Source organism: Orbicella faveolata, unplaced genomic scaffold (assembly GCF_042242905.1).
Source record: "Orbicella faveolata isolate gen_17 unplaced genomic scaffold, um_ofav_v1 contig_24, whole genome shotgun sequence".
Classification (NCBI taxonomy): domain Eukaryota; kingdom Metazoa; phylum Cnidaria; class Anthozoa; order Scleractinia; family Merulinidae; genus Orbicella; species Orbicella faveolata.
In genome coordinates this window covers 8,813,351-8,830,231 of record NW_028301552.1, presented here as the reverse complement: position 1 = coordinate 8,830,231, position 16,881 = coordinate 8,813,351, and the positions used below count along the sequence as shown (strand labels likewise).

Below are 16,881 nucleotides of genomic sequence, written 5' to 3'. Positions count from 1 at the left end.
CTAATGATAAAGAGATTACTGTACCGTTGTCAAGCACAATATCTGTTGGTTATTAATTCTTACATAATGATCAAGAGTGATCACAATAAAACGTTTTCATGAAATCATTATGAAGACTGATTGACTTTGTGAATTCTTTTGTTAGAAAACATTTTTGGACCGGGAAATTTCAAAGTTAAAATTGTAAATTTCATTTTCAAAGTTAAAACTTTAACTTTGCAGCAACTATTTACTTCTGCTGGCATGTTGACACGACCTTGTTTCCTTACTTATGATCAACAACACGCTTTGCCTCGATCTGAACCAGTAGGGAAGAAATGACTTGCATTTAATGTCTTTTTTTAGGTTTTCTGAACTGTACAAATCTTAAGAAAGAAACTGACATATTCATTTCCACTTGTCTTATTCGCATCCTTGGATGGGCCGTGGCTCAATATTTCTCTGCAAACTGAAGTCGAGTGATACAAAACTTAAGCCCTGCTCCGCTGTGTTAATACTTGGTTGGATTATCGCTTACAGAAAACAGCACCTCTTGTCAAAGATAGCTTTTATGTTTTTGGTATCCTTAAAGGGACACAGTCGGCTTTGGGACCGCGCTGACCTGGACACTAGTTTTCTCACTTTGAAAAAGTTCACCTCAACCTGAAATCAAAGATACTCGTCGAGTACATCTAGAAATCCGCTTCAATCTTCGCAGTGTTTTGCTTGATTTTCGATCGTTTACTGAAAAACCTGTTTTTGAGTGGGCTTTTGCTCATCCTATGTTTTGTATCATATTTGGTTAAAAACAGTATGGATTGTGTCTCTGTGATATGCAAATTAACTATGAAATCAGATGGTATCTAATGAGCATGTACTCCAGCAGACTGTGTCCCTTTAACTTTTAATAGGGTACCACTGATTCATGCTTCAAAAGTATTGATATTATTGATAAAAGAACGTAAAACCGAAAAATCAAAAACAAAGCCTCTCCAGTCTTTTCAAGGTACTGGACGTTTTTTTAAGCTTTTCGAAATATATGAACTGATTATGTCGTTCTCAAACCTTTTTATCAGCCTAGCGTTTTTGTCAGTAGTCCGACATCACTAAGTCGAATTACATCCTTTACAGGGACAGGATCCGGTATTTCTTTTTTTATTAGGTTACGTCGGTCCTTGCAAATTGACCTTGTGTTTTCACTGCTTACCAAAGCGTGGCTTATTTAACTATCAGAAACCATAGTACACTTGCCTGCCAAGGAGTTGAAAAACAAATATTGCTTCGGAAACAACATCAAAACTCGATCTGCTATTACCGACCAGCTAAGAAATAGACTTACAAATGCGAGGTAAAAATACAACCTTTAGCAGCAATGATGTGAAATGATTTCCCGCTGCAAATTATTAACGACCTGTTAACATGTCCACGACTAAATTTCCTCACGGTTACGTGTTTGATTCTCGGTTCCAGTTTCTTATAGGTCATCGATACAATTTCAAGCATATCCTTAAGACAGTTGCATTTGTTCAAATCATAGTTAACAGAGGGAATGGTTAAGGATCCCAGCAAACATCAAAAAAGCAAACAAACAGGCTAAGAGTTATGTTGGAAGGTCTTTGACCCTGTACATCTTTTTGTTTTATGCTCCTAGACTGTGCATGAATTACGTAATCGCAATGTTTCTATTGGTTAGCTGTATGAGCACACATAACAACTTTTTGTATTTTTCCAGATTTTGTGCAGGGTCAACCTCCCTCCCCCGCCCCAAACAGCCAACAAAAACATACAACAAAGAAATTTGCCATGATTCATAATCATTTCCCTCTATTAACCATGTTCAAATGTATCGTGTTTAAGTACTTTCTTATCTCACTTTAATTATTAATTGCCAATGCGTCTCGAAACAGTATTTAGGTCAATGCTCTTTCCAGTATCTTGATAAAGTGAAAACATTGGAAACTGACGCAGATCAATATAAATAACTAAACTTGGTAACTCCTTGTTAAAACAATCAGGGAACGTTTTGTTGTGTCAATTAGTTCACTGCTTTTCTTGACGCTCCTGTGGCAAACAAGCACACTCAAAGGTGTTTTATGAATTTTGGTGTACTTTTCTAAGCTCAAATCCATGTTTTAGACATTTTTATGGTTTTTACAAAGTCTTAATTAAGAAAAAAAATTGAATCGTCATATTTTTTAGTATTTTCAAACTTTTTGACATATTTGCAAATTTTGAAATCCAAGATGGAGGTCCTTTTTAAAAGCACGATATCAGTTTTACCTGACAAGTTATTGCACGAAACTTAACATTTCTAGATGATTTATCACCACATACTGCATATATGTTTTATTACTATACCGCATTTATAATTTGATGAACATGGAAAGAGACGCTCTCAGTTAACCTTCACCCTTTGCAGGTTCTAAAATTTGTTTCATTTTTAAGAACTCCATATAAGAGATAAAAAGGATAGACGAATATGATTAAAATTCAAAAGGTTTGTTCAAAAGTTCCAAAGCAAAAATTAAACCTTAATGATAATTATGTCTTGAAACCTTTCCTCAGGAATACTGCTTGTAAATACTTCTTGTAAAATCACGGTTCCTGCACTAAGTGAGACTAGTTTCTAACTTCTGATAATAACGTTTTCCAATGCAATAACTTTGTACTAATCTTCCTTATGTCGAATCGATGTAAAACTTTTACACTGAGTTGCTAAAATGAGCTTAGATCAGGAGCCATAATCGGGGACGGAGGCCGTAAGCACGCGCCATTTCTAGTATTGGGGCTGTCCCTATGATATGGGACAATTTTTCTATTTTTAGAACAAATTGCGCCATCGTGTGCGGAAAGCGCGCGTACACGCTGCGAGGATTTTTGCGGTTGTAGCGCGGGGGCAATGGCATCCGAAATTCCAGACATGTTTTATGCTTTTGGCCCACAACTCAATACGTTTATGTGTGTTGGAATTTTGCTCAAATATTTTCGTCGTAAGCTGCTCCAATTCGACTGAAGTAAGGCAGTGTCGAATTTAGGTATGTCCCGTTTTATATCATTCAGACCAAGTTGTGTTCCGCTGCTTCTTTTACAAGAGTTCCACATTACTCCACTATAAATTTCACATATGCTGAAGATTAACAGCTTTTCCGTAACACAGCAAAAAAACTAGTTGGAAAAATTTGGATATTGCAGCGTTTTAGGACTTCAAAGTTTCCCTCCTCTTGCCACACGCTTGGGGGATTTCGCCAGAGTCTATCGCCACCGAAAAGTAGTAAACAATTGCAAGTTTGCATTTCGCCTGAATTGTAAGTAACACTTGATATTTCATCAAGGCCCAATAAGTTTACGTCTGTAGACACGGCTAGGCTTTGTTTGTGTAAAAATTCAATAAATTGTCTGTTGTCGATGAATAAGAGCGCCCGCCGATCCGTGTTTTTTGCAGTCAGTAAACATGACAAATTGGACTTCCGCAATAATATCTCTAGTTTTTAAATATGTTCAAGGTTGATAAATGTTTGAGAACATATTAAACTGCTTAGCTGAAAATATGTGAATACAGCAGGAATAATCAGCAAAGTTACGATGACGCTTTCTTTAATCAACTCGAATAACGATTTCGATTTTGTTGGCTGAGTTATCAAAACTCCTTGTCTATTTTATTTTCGCAGCTGTGTAAAATTTCACTACGTTGAAGAAACACACGTGATAGTAGCCTTTTGGCGTTAGTGAAAATTGTTGCAGAATCGCAGCACAAAAGATAACGAAAGAAATCTTTGTCAAGATTTGTTGCCAATTAGCTACAATTGAAAACACAGACTCGGACTTTAAAGTGCACGCCCTGGAGCTACTTGTACGCGTCAGAAGTTCCTTCCAAAACTTGCCAAACGAGCAGAAATAATAAGAAACTATCAAAAACAGGTTTTGGTTATGATTAAGCACTGTTTGAGAAATTCACAAATTACCTCGATACCAGAGTAGAGAGATTTCTTACATAAACTTTATTCTTTAGACAACATCCACGCGAGAACCCATGACATGTGCGTGGATCCGCGCGGATGTATGTCCGAGTCAGGGTGGCGCAATTTGTTCTAAAAATAGCAAAAGTGCCCCATATCATTAGGTGCGCGCAGATCCCGAGACTTACGGTCTCTGTCCCCGGTTATGGCTCTTGCTTAGATTGAAGATTGTTTATTTTTTACGGAAAACGACATTCCAAGGAAGCGGGAAACTGCGCGTGCAGCAATTAACATACTATGTAAATTCAAAGCTTTCTAAAGTTTTCGATTCTATTTTATCTATTTTCCATTTCACTATTACATTTCATAAGTGTAAACAGTAGTTTTGATACCTTTTGACCTGTGTACTTGTTTTATTTATCTATTTTTCTCTGGGTCCATTTTTATTTATTTATTTATTTATATATTTTTATTATTTTTTTTTTTTGCTGTTTGTTTCAAAATGTTTCGACCATTACTTCAGTTTATCATTACAGCTACCCTGAGAGACTAGCGTCACATATTTATTCTAGCTGGAATGTTATTTGTTTGCTGTTTGCTTGAATACTGACACAAAAACTTTATTCACATGCAACAAACTGTTGTTTTCTTGAGAAAAAGAAAATACTCAAACTACACTTTGAAATCTATGTCAGTGAGACATCGCTACATCGAAAACATGACATTTCTCTAAAGGCTTGAGCCCACTTGTGCCCGGACACATGCAAGTACGTATCGAAACTAAACAACGCTCGTAAATATTTTCAGCCACCTGTTCTCTGTTCTAAACGTTAATTTTCCATGTTAAATGGTGTAGCAAGACACTAATTTGCCCTAGGCGATGATATTTTTTCATTCACCTCCATGTTTAACACTGCACTTATATCAGTTACACAGACGAAAAAGTAGTGCATGTTTATATAGATTGATCAAGCTTCGAACATTGATGACCGAAAAATGATCGTGTTTGGCAAAGCGCAATTAGAATTGTCCTGCCGATAAAGTCATGAGCTCTATCAGTCGTTATAAATTAAGTTGCTGTTCGTTCTTGAATGCCTGACAATACTATTTTAAAACACATTTGATTTTGAGTAATTCCTTCTCTAAATGAATCGCCTTTAAAGTTCATTTGCGGCCTCGTATAAGGAAAGCATTGTTCGCACTGCAAATTATCATTGTACTATTAAACTGGAATTGTTCTCGTAAATTGTCGTACATGCTTCTCTGTCTGCAGCGTAAGTGGATCACTTCCTTAAATCTTCGTTCGCAAAGCCAAGCCGAGAGTAAGCTGAAATGCTACGTTAGAATCTTTGTTTTTCACAATGTTTATTTCAAAATAAATTTGTAACAATTACTAGTACCACCACCACGTTTTTATTCTGTTAAATTTGAATTCAAAATGTTAGGAAAAAGCACTTCAATTTTGCATTGCGGAGAATATTCTGCCGTTTCAAGTTGTCCTTTAAAATAATAAATTGCGATGTTCAACCTTCCACTTCAGTCTCGTACTCCAAATATTAATTTTCCCAATTGATTGTCATACATTTCTTTTGTTGTTAGTTTATGAATTTGGTAACATTGCCTTTGTAACATACTTGACAACGCAACGAGGTACGATGTTATATTTTGATCACTCTTGGACTGAATCCGTTAATGGTAAACGACTAGAGAAACAAGAAAACGACTTATCTGAAGTAAGATATTTCCAGGCCAGGGTCCAAGAGCCAGTACACTGCTATCCAAAATGACTACACATTTCTTTGAAAGGGCATTAAACCTAGAAAGAAAGGAAACATCAACAAAATAGCTGGTTAATATTGATTGTATCACTTAACACTTACTGTTTTCACAATGTTCTTACGAAGGTTATAATAATTAACACCAGCATGTTTTATTCTGTAACTTTGATTCCATTAGGTCACTGGACAAGTCTCCAATCTTCAAGTAAAATTCTTCTTACTAGTTACAATATATCCTGATTCCAATATTTTCTCTCCAACTGAAATGCTTATAACAAGGGTCAGGAAGGCATTTACATGGTCAGACTCTGATCACTCTTTGGACTGAAACCGTTCAATGGTAAACAGAGAAGAAAACGACTTACCTGAAAAAAGGTGTTTTGCTGGCTGTCAACTTGAACCAGGCTTCGAGAGCTTACACTCTTTGATCCAGCATGGCTACACTTTCTATTGAAACGATGTTTGCATTCAACCTGGTGATAAAAAGAGCAGAAAACAACAAATTAAATTACTTTTCAACGATTATCGGATCTCCAGTTGTGTTAATTTCGAATATTTGCCCCTAAATACACATTTACAGTGCTTTTCTAAAGCATTACTTTATTAAAATTGATGAACAAATCTCTCGCAATCGTGTACTTTTAAGAATTCGTTCGGACATCAGAACAATTCCTCGTTGCCCAACCGGTATGTAAGAGTTTATGGGTTCGAATCCCGTCACGGACGGAGATGTTCAATTCTTTGTCCCAAACTCACCACACGATCAAAATTTCATCTTTCACTACTCCCGATTAGATTTCTCTACAGGATACTTGGAATGACACAGTTATTAAAGTGGTCGACGACAAATTCAAGTAAAATAAGGAAAGGGTGAACTTATCTGAATTAAGATTTTTCCAATATGTCATATATAGTGCACCAGCGTTCAAGAATTACACACTGCCATCCAAAATGGCCTCACTTTCTCTTCAATATCCGAGTTCACCTGGCAAAAAGGGAGATTAAACATAAAACGAACTATTTTTTTCATCAACAAATTCGAGACGTGTTTATAAATTTAATAACAGGCAATTCTGCAGTGACTTCTTAAAGCAGGTATCAATACTGTACGGTAAAATTATTTAAGAAAACACTAAATTTTTGTTGGCTGGCAAATCTCAAACAAACTTCCTGGTTCTGCCGAGGACATTAAAATAGTTAAAGATTTTCTCTGCAAGATACTTTAAAATGTATTGACATGGAAGGAGATTTTATTAACTTTAGACTGAGACCGAAAAAAAAAGGAAAATTTGAGGTGCTGGACTTATTGTAGAGAAAAAGCGTTTCCAGCCATTAGCAAGTAGTGAACTACTGATTGAAACCACCGAGTCCAAGAGCTAACGAAGTTGTTTTTCTTGCATTGGCGAATTTTCAGTCCTTCGTTTCATAAATTTTCCAGAGACCAAGTGAGGCAAGGTGCAAATAAATTTCTAACACCGGCAAAAAATATTTTATGAACGTTACTGCTGAGCTTTGGTGGTACATTTAGACAACATTTCTCAGTTAATGAATAGAAAACTGCGAAGATAATATCTGGTCTATCTGAACCAAGATGTTTGCAATACTTACATTGTACCAAAGAACATTAGAGCCACGCACTGTCGTACAAAATGGTCTTGTTTTCTCTCAGCATATCTTTTTTAAAACCTGCATGAAAAAGAAAAGAGGAAGCTTTGATACACTGACTTTTAAAAACTGCGTTAGGCTTAGGAATTTGGTCAAAAAAATGCAGAGCTAGCGGTTCACAGAGACATTTAAAGCATAAATACTATTCAGGCAGCGTTTAAACGCACAAAGCAGTATAAAGTTATTATTTTTTTGCTACATGAAGACAGTTCATTTGGTTATTTCCCTCAGGATGTTCTCTACATAATAAAAGAAAATCAATTATTTTCTTCCTTGGACTGATACTGTAAATGGTATAAGACAGAAGAGTTAAGAAAATGAGAACGAACTTATCTGACTATAAAATCTTTCAGATGTCGTCTACTTGCATCGAAGCGAAGGGTAAAACACTACAATCCAAAATGGCTGCATTTTCTTTCAATGCACGTGCACTCGTTCAACCTTGGAAAAAAGAGAGCAAATGTCAATAAATGAAGTAAATCTCCTTTATTCAATAGAACAGTCTTGTAGTTGTACGATGTTGCTATTTTCAGACATATTACATTGTATTCGCTAGCCTGAAATCAAGAGAGTAGAGAAATGCATTTTATAGTGGTGACTGGCTTTCTTTTCGCTCAGAAAATTTACTGAGTACAAACGTGTTAGGTCTGGGATTCTGGTGGTATATTGTATTTCGATCAATCTTGCTCTGAATTAAATCGTTTACCAGGAAAACGACGAACAAATGACAAAACTACGATGTACTTATCTGGAATCAGTCATTTCCTGTAGTCAACTACCAGGTTGCGCTAGAGCCCAAGAACTAGAACAAAAAAATCATAAAATTGCAGCAAGGGTCAAACTGAACCATAGCAATCAATTTATAGTGATAGCTATCTTAGTCAGAATTTTTAAATCAGACTTTGCAACAAGGTCAGATCATACTTGTAAAATAAAGATAAAGTAAAACCTAGAATTTATCTGAAATTGGAGTTGATCGCAAAATGAAGAGACTGATAAGGAGAGAACGTAGCTTCAAAGCTGAACACGGCTGCTCACAATAGACTACGAGTAGTCCCTCTTTCACTTAGTCCGTCGTGCGTGACGCGAAAGAAATTCGCGAGAAAAAAATGGCCGCACGATATCCTAGGGGCTAGGAGCGCGCAAAAGGAGGGACTACCGCCTAAGCCCAAGGGTTTGCCCTTTCACGGCCGAGTGATTTTTCGGTGTAGGATTTCTCATCTTGACGTCCTCTTATTTTCGCCTGTTATCAATAGCCCAGGGAGATCTGAATAAAATTGCTCTACTCTACTCTTCAAGTAGCCAGGCAAAAACATATGCCGTGAGAAGTATATCTTCGTTCAGTGTTCGTTCAGCGAAACTGCCAAAGAAGTTTTAAACTGAAGACGGCGAATGAGGCCTCTTGTAAGGATTTTCGCTGCGTCTAAAAGTTATTGCGAAAATTTCAACAGAGTTTCAACCGAGAATTTACATTATCCATTATCCATTATACATAGGAGATCATCCAACTGCGGTGAAATGTTTGCCGATAGCAGCGGAAAATTTCAGGTGAATGTCCGGTTTCAAGTGAGAGTCCCGATCAATCTTTCAAATGGGCGGCAGAAAGGCCAAGTTCAGTGAATTGATATTCGCTGACTTAGACGATGCTGTTGAGCGGCGAAATCACTAACACGCTCGCAGTCGGGTTGGTGGCAGAAAGCTTTGCCAAACAAAACACTGGATGAATTTAAATCTTTCCAAAGCCTGTTGGCAGATTCGCAAGAACATCACGGCTTGCGAAGCGCGATTCCAACGCTTCGATTTGCTCTGGTACCGCTTCGATTTGCTCCGGTTCCAAAACATTCCTGCAAGACGTCACAGGTATCTCGAATGTTGACAATTCGTTGTCAACGCGCCTAACATAAGCCAATCATATTTTTGCGTTGTGAGAGCAACGCATATAATTCAAACTCTTGGGCTTAGGCGGTAGTCCCTCCTTTCGCGCTCTCCTCGCCTCCAGGATTTCGCGCGGCCATTTTTTTCTCGCGGTTTTCTTTCGCGTCCCGCACGACGGACTAAGCGGAAGAGGGACTATTCGTAGTCTAGCTCATAATGGTTACATTTCCTTTGGGTTCCCCTCTGTTCGTTTAATGCCAGAAGGAGAGAGGAAACTGTCAAAAATATATCACCTTTGAGTTTGAGGTCTTATCAGTCGGTCAATCAGTTTGGTAGTTAGAAACCGGCCATATAACATCGGACAATATCGCCTGCATTAACAAATTTCTTAATGTTCTCTTAGGATTATTTTCTCGCCAGAATTCAACGCAAGTTTGCTCAAAATTGGTTCCATTCGTCAAGTAATTTCTGATTTCACGAAAATGTGAACAATTATGAAAACATGAGGATGAATGAAGAAAAGCCACAATACAATTATAACTCAAATCTGCCTTTATTTCTAAAATTCTAACTAAATATTTTGATATTACTTACCCGAAAATGTATCAGAAATCAATCGTGCGGCGAAGGACAAGGATGGCTGTATAACATCTCAACAAAGTCGCTCTCAAAGTAAAACCGACTAAATTAAACTCCAATTAAAACATTCACGAGCAGTAAGTTCAGCGGTTGTATGGAAACAAACTGTTCCTGCATGAGAAAAGAATTTAAATTCTCAGGGAATATTATTGACGTAACTTTAAAACTGTTCAGTCAGATCTTCATACCCTTAGCAACTCAGAGCATCGGAACAATGGACAACAAGCCGGGTCTAAAACACAGGTCACATTCCACAGGTCAAGAGTAGAAATCCTTACTCTACTGATGAATAACTATGCCAAAAGTTTCCCCTCGATCTAAAACAACATTTACGCAGAGTGCTAGGGCTAATTAGGGCTAGGAGACTGAATCTTGGTGCTGTTTATTTATCTGCAACACAGTGACTCTGTACTCTGACTTGTGGAATGTGACCTGCAGTTCAGACCCATCGTGGACAACATTAAACAGTTACAAATACGACGAACAAGAGAGCTAGTATTTCTGAAATGTGGTATTTAGTAAGAAACTTTCAAACCTGCTATTCCGATGTGCTTGTCTAAACGAACTTGGTAATTCTTTATTCCGAAAGTTTCACACCCTCCCAGTATTCAACAATTTCTTCACTGTGTGGACGTAAAGAATTGCTCAACGAACTGGTTATACTAAACCACTTAACTGCGGAAAAGGGCAAGCGTAGCGAAACGAGGCGAAAAGCGAACAAGGTCAAGAAATGCAAAAACGAAAGCGTATACTTATCTGCGAAGGGGAGCACATCGACGAAGATACTGGTTCACCTTCGCAACACACGACGCTCTCTGACACTAAAATGAACGGGATGTCCTTTGAGACTTCCTTACATACTTGATTAAAATTCATTCCACCCACTAGAAAAGTGTTTGCTGCATCAGAATATTTCATTGAGATTTCTGTGCGTCAAACAATAGAGCATACAATGATATCAATAAAAAAATATCGAATAAAGCACGCACTCAGTCGCCAGTTATTTTCTTCTACAAAAGCACAGGTATTTCAAATGAAATTCGTTGAATAGTTTTCAAGAAGTTGACTCTTGAAGTCCTTTGTGATATCACTTAAAACCCCAAGGAAAGACTGAACATGTGTCTTCGGGAGCTTGAAATTCATCGCCGCGTTTTAAATGCACAACGTGTCTTATTCTCAATTGTGGTGGCATTTTACAGAGCCAAGCCCTGAAAACTAAAGGTGTCAGGTGTTTACCATGACAGGCACGGAAGGCAGTGCTCGGACTATTCGGTGACAACACTGGGACTCTAAAATTTTGTAAAAGCAAAAAATATAAACATATCAAAAATAATTCTGATAAATGTATCTAACATCAGTTCTGTCTTGAATTCCAAACATGATTTGTTACCCACAATGCAAGGATTTGAGTTAGAGACAAAACTAGAGGTCCAGAACAATGCTTTTCTCTGACTTTCCCCTGATAAAAATAACATTTCTCTAACCAAATAAACAACAGACATAGTAACGGTTTTTAGCCTGCCCTCAGGGGCAGCCCTCCTTTCCGCCCATTCATTATGACTGACAAGTTTTTAACAAATCCTTTTTTATAGGGAAAATGTCTTTTTCCTGACCATTTCCTGACCTTTAGCAGGGTGTCTAAAAAAACTCGATTAGCGAATAGTGCAGTGGTGAACAGTCATGGATAGTGTCGAATAGTCGTCAATAGTCACCGCTTTAGTTCAGCACTGATCTGGGTTCGTTGAAACTGATCACGTGAAAAAAAAAAAAAAAAAAATAAAGTAAAATAAAATAAAATACGAATGTGAGGTAAGTGCTCTGTGATTAGTTTATTAGCTGAAAAGACACAAACGACCTGCTCTGATAACCGGTTATAAAAACAACAACATCTAAGCTACATCTTGCGTTAATTAATTATCCAAACCGGTGGCCAAAGTATATGATGTAAGCAAGTATGTCAACATACATAGTTTGGGTCAGCGGTTTATTATCAAAAGGCTCGGAGCCATTCCTGTAATTAACGTCATGTTGCAGGCAGGAGTAGGCAAAATTTCCTATTTTCTTGTCAAAAGTTTACACAGTTGTGGAGAATACACATGGCTATACTGCATATGACCTGAATGGAGGGTAAAAGTGTTTCTTCAAGGCTGTCTACGAAAGACGAATGGACATCTCAGGTAGGCTGCCAGGAAGATACATTTTCATTTATAAGCAGCTTTTTTTTTTTTTTTTAAAAAAATAAACTACTTAGTAGCTGAAGCTTATATATGGTATGTATTTTCCTAATATGAGTGTTTTGAATTATATGCAGATTGCAGTGCAGCCGTTGGATGATATTAAGTTAAAGGGCTCGCTACGCGCATTGAAGGATTTAGTTCAGACACCGCTTGGAACAAATGGAAGGTAATTTTAAGTTCTTACATATAAAATCCCTAACTATATCAATGTAAGCGTAAATTTATTGTAATAAAATAAAACACTCAATTCGGATTGGTCCTCCCCACGTTTTAGTGGTCATTGTATTTAATTTGTTACTTGCATTGTAGCTTAGCCAATAACATGCTGTCAATCATGTTTACTGTAGTGTCGGCTGACACTATAGACCGATATATTGACCGATATATTGACCGACACTCAGCCAATACAAGGCTGATACAAGGCCGATACCTGGCTGATGTATCGACCGAGTATCAGTCATTATATTGGTCAACAGTATCAACCTGCACCACCTAATGTAAACATGATCCCATTTTGTTAATATCCCAGGTAATGAAGGGTTTAGTCTGCTAGATACCCTGGTCCCTGGGGTTTTCTTTCTTCTTCTTCTATCACAAAAAGCCATATTTGTGGTGGTCAAAAAGAGTGTAAAAAGACATGTACTTCAGGGGACAAATTCGACCATTAGGATATGAAGAGAGCAAGAAAACCTCTGGAATCAGGGTATCTTCTCCAAAGACCTAGCAATAAATAAAGTTTGCTGATTCATGACCTGTATTTGACTGATTTGTTAATGTACATTGATGTCAAACCCAGGAGAGGGGATCCTAGCCATATGTGAGAATTTGACGTCTACTACACATCATCCCACCCCTTCAATTATTTTAAATACATGACATTTGTACATGTGGGGTCCGGGCGTGAGGGTAGGGATGCTTGACTTTGTGAGAGGAGTACTGGGCTTGAAGCCTAACAATATGTAATTGTTGGATCATCTTGGGAATAAAACCCATGACAACTGTTGGAAGGGAAGGGTTTGTTTTCCGTTATGCCTCAGTTAATTTATAACTGAAGGTAGATAAATATCCATTCTGCCAGCTAGGTGGCAATGGAATCTAGTGTCACACTGTACAAAGTAATAGCTGTACAGATACAACAATAATTTCATTCAATACTTTTCACTACAATACATTTGTCTTTATTTTAAAAGCATGTGAAGTTTCCCATCTTTATACTCGTCTGATACTCAGGTTGAAGTTCTTCCAGTCATCCTCTGGTGGTCATGTGACTGTAACATCAACATCAGGCAAGATTCTTCACAGCTTGTCTGGCTTGTCACACCCCATACCAAGGTTGATACCATCTGCTGTGAAGGGCCATCTTGAAGGCTACAGTGATGGTGGTTTGAGAACAGCACTTCTCTTACTAAGGTGCCTATTAATCTACATGTAATTGCATTTCATCTATCAACACATACAACACATTGCATCCATCCATGAAGCGTAACAAATTAAGCACACAGTTTTACTTTTCAAACGTTTCAACAACATGCACCATGACTGGTACAAAGGAATTTTAAAAGAGAGATTTGTCGCGTAAGATTTTAAATTTAAATTTATCTATGACATAATTTTTTATAATATCAATTATTAAATTCTTGAATTTATGAATTTACTTCCATTTTCAACAATGTTATATTGTTATATTTTTTATTGTAAAAAAATCATTTTAATTTTATGTACTTACATTTTAGCTAGGTTGTATTTTCTTTGTTTACTTGTTTATCAATTAATTTATATTTATGTTACTTACTTTAAGAGTGGGCTTCCTGCAAGGCAGGTTTATGGCTAAGCGCAGTTGGTACTATAAATATAGAATTGTCTTATCTACATTGAAAGTTTTGTCCGTTATGTATCACATGCAAAAATGTTAAATTATACTTCTCTTTCAAAGATGAAACTAGGAAGATGAAAGTCCCATATTTGGTACAGAACATGTACAAAAAATGTAATGTAGTTGGAATGATTGCAACAACAGCTTGCTCACACCTTGGGTTTAACACCTTAAAAAAAAGGTGGGAAGAAACGCTTTGAAAGTAGAGAGTTGTATGAGACCTCATATAATCTTGCAGTTATAGTCAGGGACCAAATCTGCTAGTTTATCTCTTTTTGTAGAAAACTGTTACTGGTAATTGTAGAGGTGTGCATAGATTTATTGATCCTTATTGTTTCTCTGTTATAGTCTGATACAGTCATCCCTTGATCTGCCTGTCCCAAGAGCCCTCATCACTCAGATCAGTCAACATTCACTGGAAGTCATTACCAGTCACCTACAGTCATGTCGATGGAAAATGAACATTGATATTGGTAACATGAAGACCATGCTGTCCATTGTAAACAGCATAATTGGAACAAAGCCTGCTTGTCGTCTGAGTGAATCTGAGAAACAGTATTTAAGTGTGCTCGTCATCAAGGTACAGGATTTAATATTTTTTGTGTGTTTATCTAGTGGTGGATACATGTTCAAGGTGCCAATGCACTCACTTAAGTACAAGTTTTTATTAATACCTCAAACATGACTTACACAAGCTAAAGAGATATAACTACCCAGGCCAGTGCTTCAATCATTGAATGTTTGTTAACATGCTATATGGTGGCTTTACTAATAGACTCAAACTTAGAAAAACACATGTTTGATGTGAAATTTGACTCTGATCAGGGATGGTAACAAGAGGACGTAAGTGGTGTTAACTTGTGAGAATCGTTACAAGCTTATTGCATGCAAATTATAAAGAAAATCTAATGACTTTATTTTCTACAAATAAACAAAACCGATTTTAAAGGCCTGTTTATATTTATTCATGTTGCCATGGCAACGGCACATTCGTCAGCTTAACCATCAAAGAACCAAAGTTTGTGTTGTAAACTTGCTTGCTGCCATTTTTGGCGACCGAGGGATCAAGGGTTTTAGAGAAAAAGATGAATGAAACAAAGGAATCAAAAACTGTGTTCAGCCACCTTAAAGTGCACCTAACCCCCAAATTTTTTTTCGCTAAAATGAATCCACCTACTGTTAAAACTAATTCGGCGAAAAAATTTTTGAATTTGGTTGAATCCTCAATTTGCTCTGGCCCGCCGAAAACGCGAAAATCGCCCTAAATCGGCGCCACTTTGTTTCACGACCGAGTTCTGGGGGGAATGGGTCCAGCGGCAGTTGTGACGTCTACCCAGGAACGAAACGTGTTTCGCCGCTAGTCATTTCACTGTAGTGGCTGTGTTGCTCGTGAAGAATTTGCAGCTAAAATGCCTACGAGGTGTGTTGCAGGCGGTTGCAGCAACACCCCAGACTTAGAAAATGGAATAGCGCTTCACTGTATTCCATATTTTGGTGACGATCGGCCACAAGCGAAAAAAAGACGAAAAAACGTGGGTGGACTTTGTAAAGCAAGAGAGAGCGAAATGGGAGCCTTCGAAGAACTCGGCCATCTGTTCAGTGCACTTCAAGCCAGAAGATTTCCACCTCAGGTATGAAGTTTATATCAGAGTCATTTGAATAAAAACTCATCTCTGACTCTGAGGAGGAAGACATCTTGATCTTCTAGCGAAAATTTGGGCGTTTTAGAGCTAAAATATGCAAAAGCGAGTATTCTACACTACGACGTCCAAAGAAAGCAAAGAGAAATGACTGAGGGCTGTTCTATTCGTTACCTGGGTAGACGTCACAACCTTGCTCGACCCAGACTCCCTAAAACGCGGTCGTGAAACATCTCGAGCACGACTTTGGCGGGCCATAGAAAATTGAGGATTCAACCAAATTCAAAAATGTTTTCGCGGAATTAGTTTAAACAGTAAGTGGATTCGTTTTAGCGAAAAAAAAATTTGGGGGTTAGGTGCACTTTAAGCCTCGCGGAGCCAAGTTAGAATTTTAATATATCAAAATTGGCCTATTAACAACAAACATAGCATAGTCGGATCAAAATTCCTTTCAGGTGCGTGTTTTTCACAATTCAAAGCACATAATCGTAACGTGGGATGCATTTCTTTTGTTCAAAGCATAATTCTCGTGGCTGTAATGAATTTTAATGTGGGTATATATAAAGAAGTGTAGAATGACACACCCATTTTAGCGTCGGTTGCCGTTGCATTGAAGGCAAGGGCGAAGCCATCTTAGTCGCTGTGCTCCCCTCAGGCAAGTCCATGTTTTCTTTATTTATCGCCGTTGAATTGAAGGCAAGGGCGAAGACATCTTAGTCGATGTGCTTCCTTCAGGTAAGTCCACATTTTCTCTAGCTAGTTACGAGTCCTAGCTCTTTCCCTCGTCTTTCAATTTGATCATTTAATGGTATAATAAAACTTTCCTCAATGCTGTGAAAGCTTCGAGGTGCATGTGTTTTTCCTTGACACCGAAGACTGTATTTAGGCGAAGTTGAAAAACCGAATAGCAAACATTTCTCTTGTGAGTAACTGAATGGATTATTTTTAATAAAATGTTTGTTTACAGCTTGATAATCTGCTTGGTTTGCCGTTTGACTTTGTCATTCGCAATTTGTTTCGTCACCTCGGAGCGCTACCATGTACACTCTTTTTAACTGTTATACAAACAGAAAATTCCAACCGCCTTTGCCTTTGCTCTGATACGAAGAGAACAGTTATGTAGTTATATCAGAACCTATAACTAATCTTCAGTTCGTTCCCACTGCAGTGCACCACTTTGTTGGTAGTCGTTTAAAAGTGTTATTCCTCATTTTGAGGGAGTTTTGTTACGTGCAAGGC

The 16,881-nt window shown here is 37.6% G+C and overlaps 1 protein-coding gene across 1 annotated transcript; it reads left to right on the top strand.

Moving 5' to 3' along the window:
• Positions 1-11,842: 11,842 nt before the first annotated feature.
• On the top strand, positions 11,843-14,950 carry LOC149110273 (molecular chaperone MKKS-like). Its single transcript, XM_089291085.1, has 4 exons — positions 11,843-12,069; positions 12,204-12,295; positions 13,360-13,539; positions 14,351-14,950. Exons 1-4 carry the CDS (start codon positions 12,013-12,015, stop codon positions 14,685-14,687), a joined length of 666 nt encoding a protein of 221 aa, XP_089147211.1. The 5' UTR covers positions 11,843-12,012; the 3' UTR covers positions 14,688-14,950.
• The last annotated feature ends 1,931 nt before the right edge of the window (positions 14,951-16,881 follow it).

What these genes read in the sequence shown, in the direction of transcription:
- LOC149110273 (XM_089291085.1), top strand. Translation starts at nt 12,013, where the DNA reads ATGGAGGGTAAAAGTGTTTCTTCAAGGCTGTCTACGAAAGACGAATGG. An exon ending in CCGCTTGGAACAAATGGAAG is followed by an intron (nt 12,296 to 13,359) that starts GTAATTTTAAGT and finishes TCTGATACTCAG; the next exon opens with GTTGAAGTTCTTCCAGTCAT. An exon ending in ACAGCACTTCTCTTACTAAG is followed by an intron (nt 13,540 to 14,350) that starts GTGCCTATTAAT and finishes TCTCTGTTATAG; the next exon opens with TCTGATACAGTCATCCCTTG.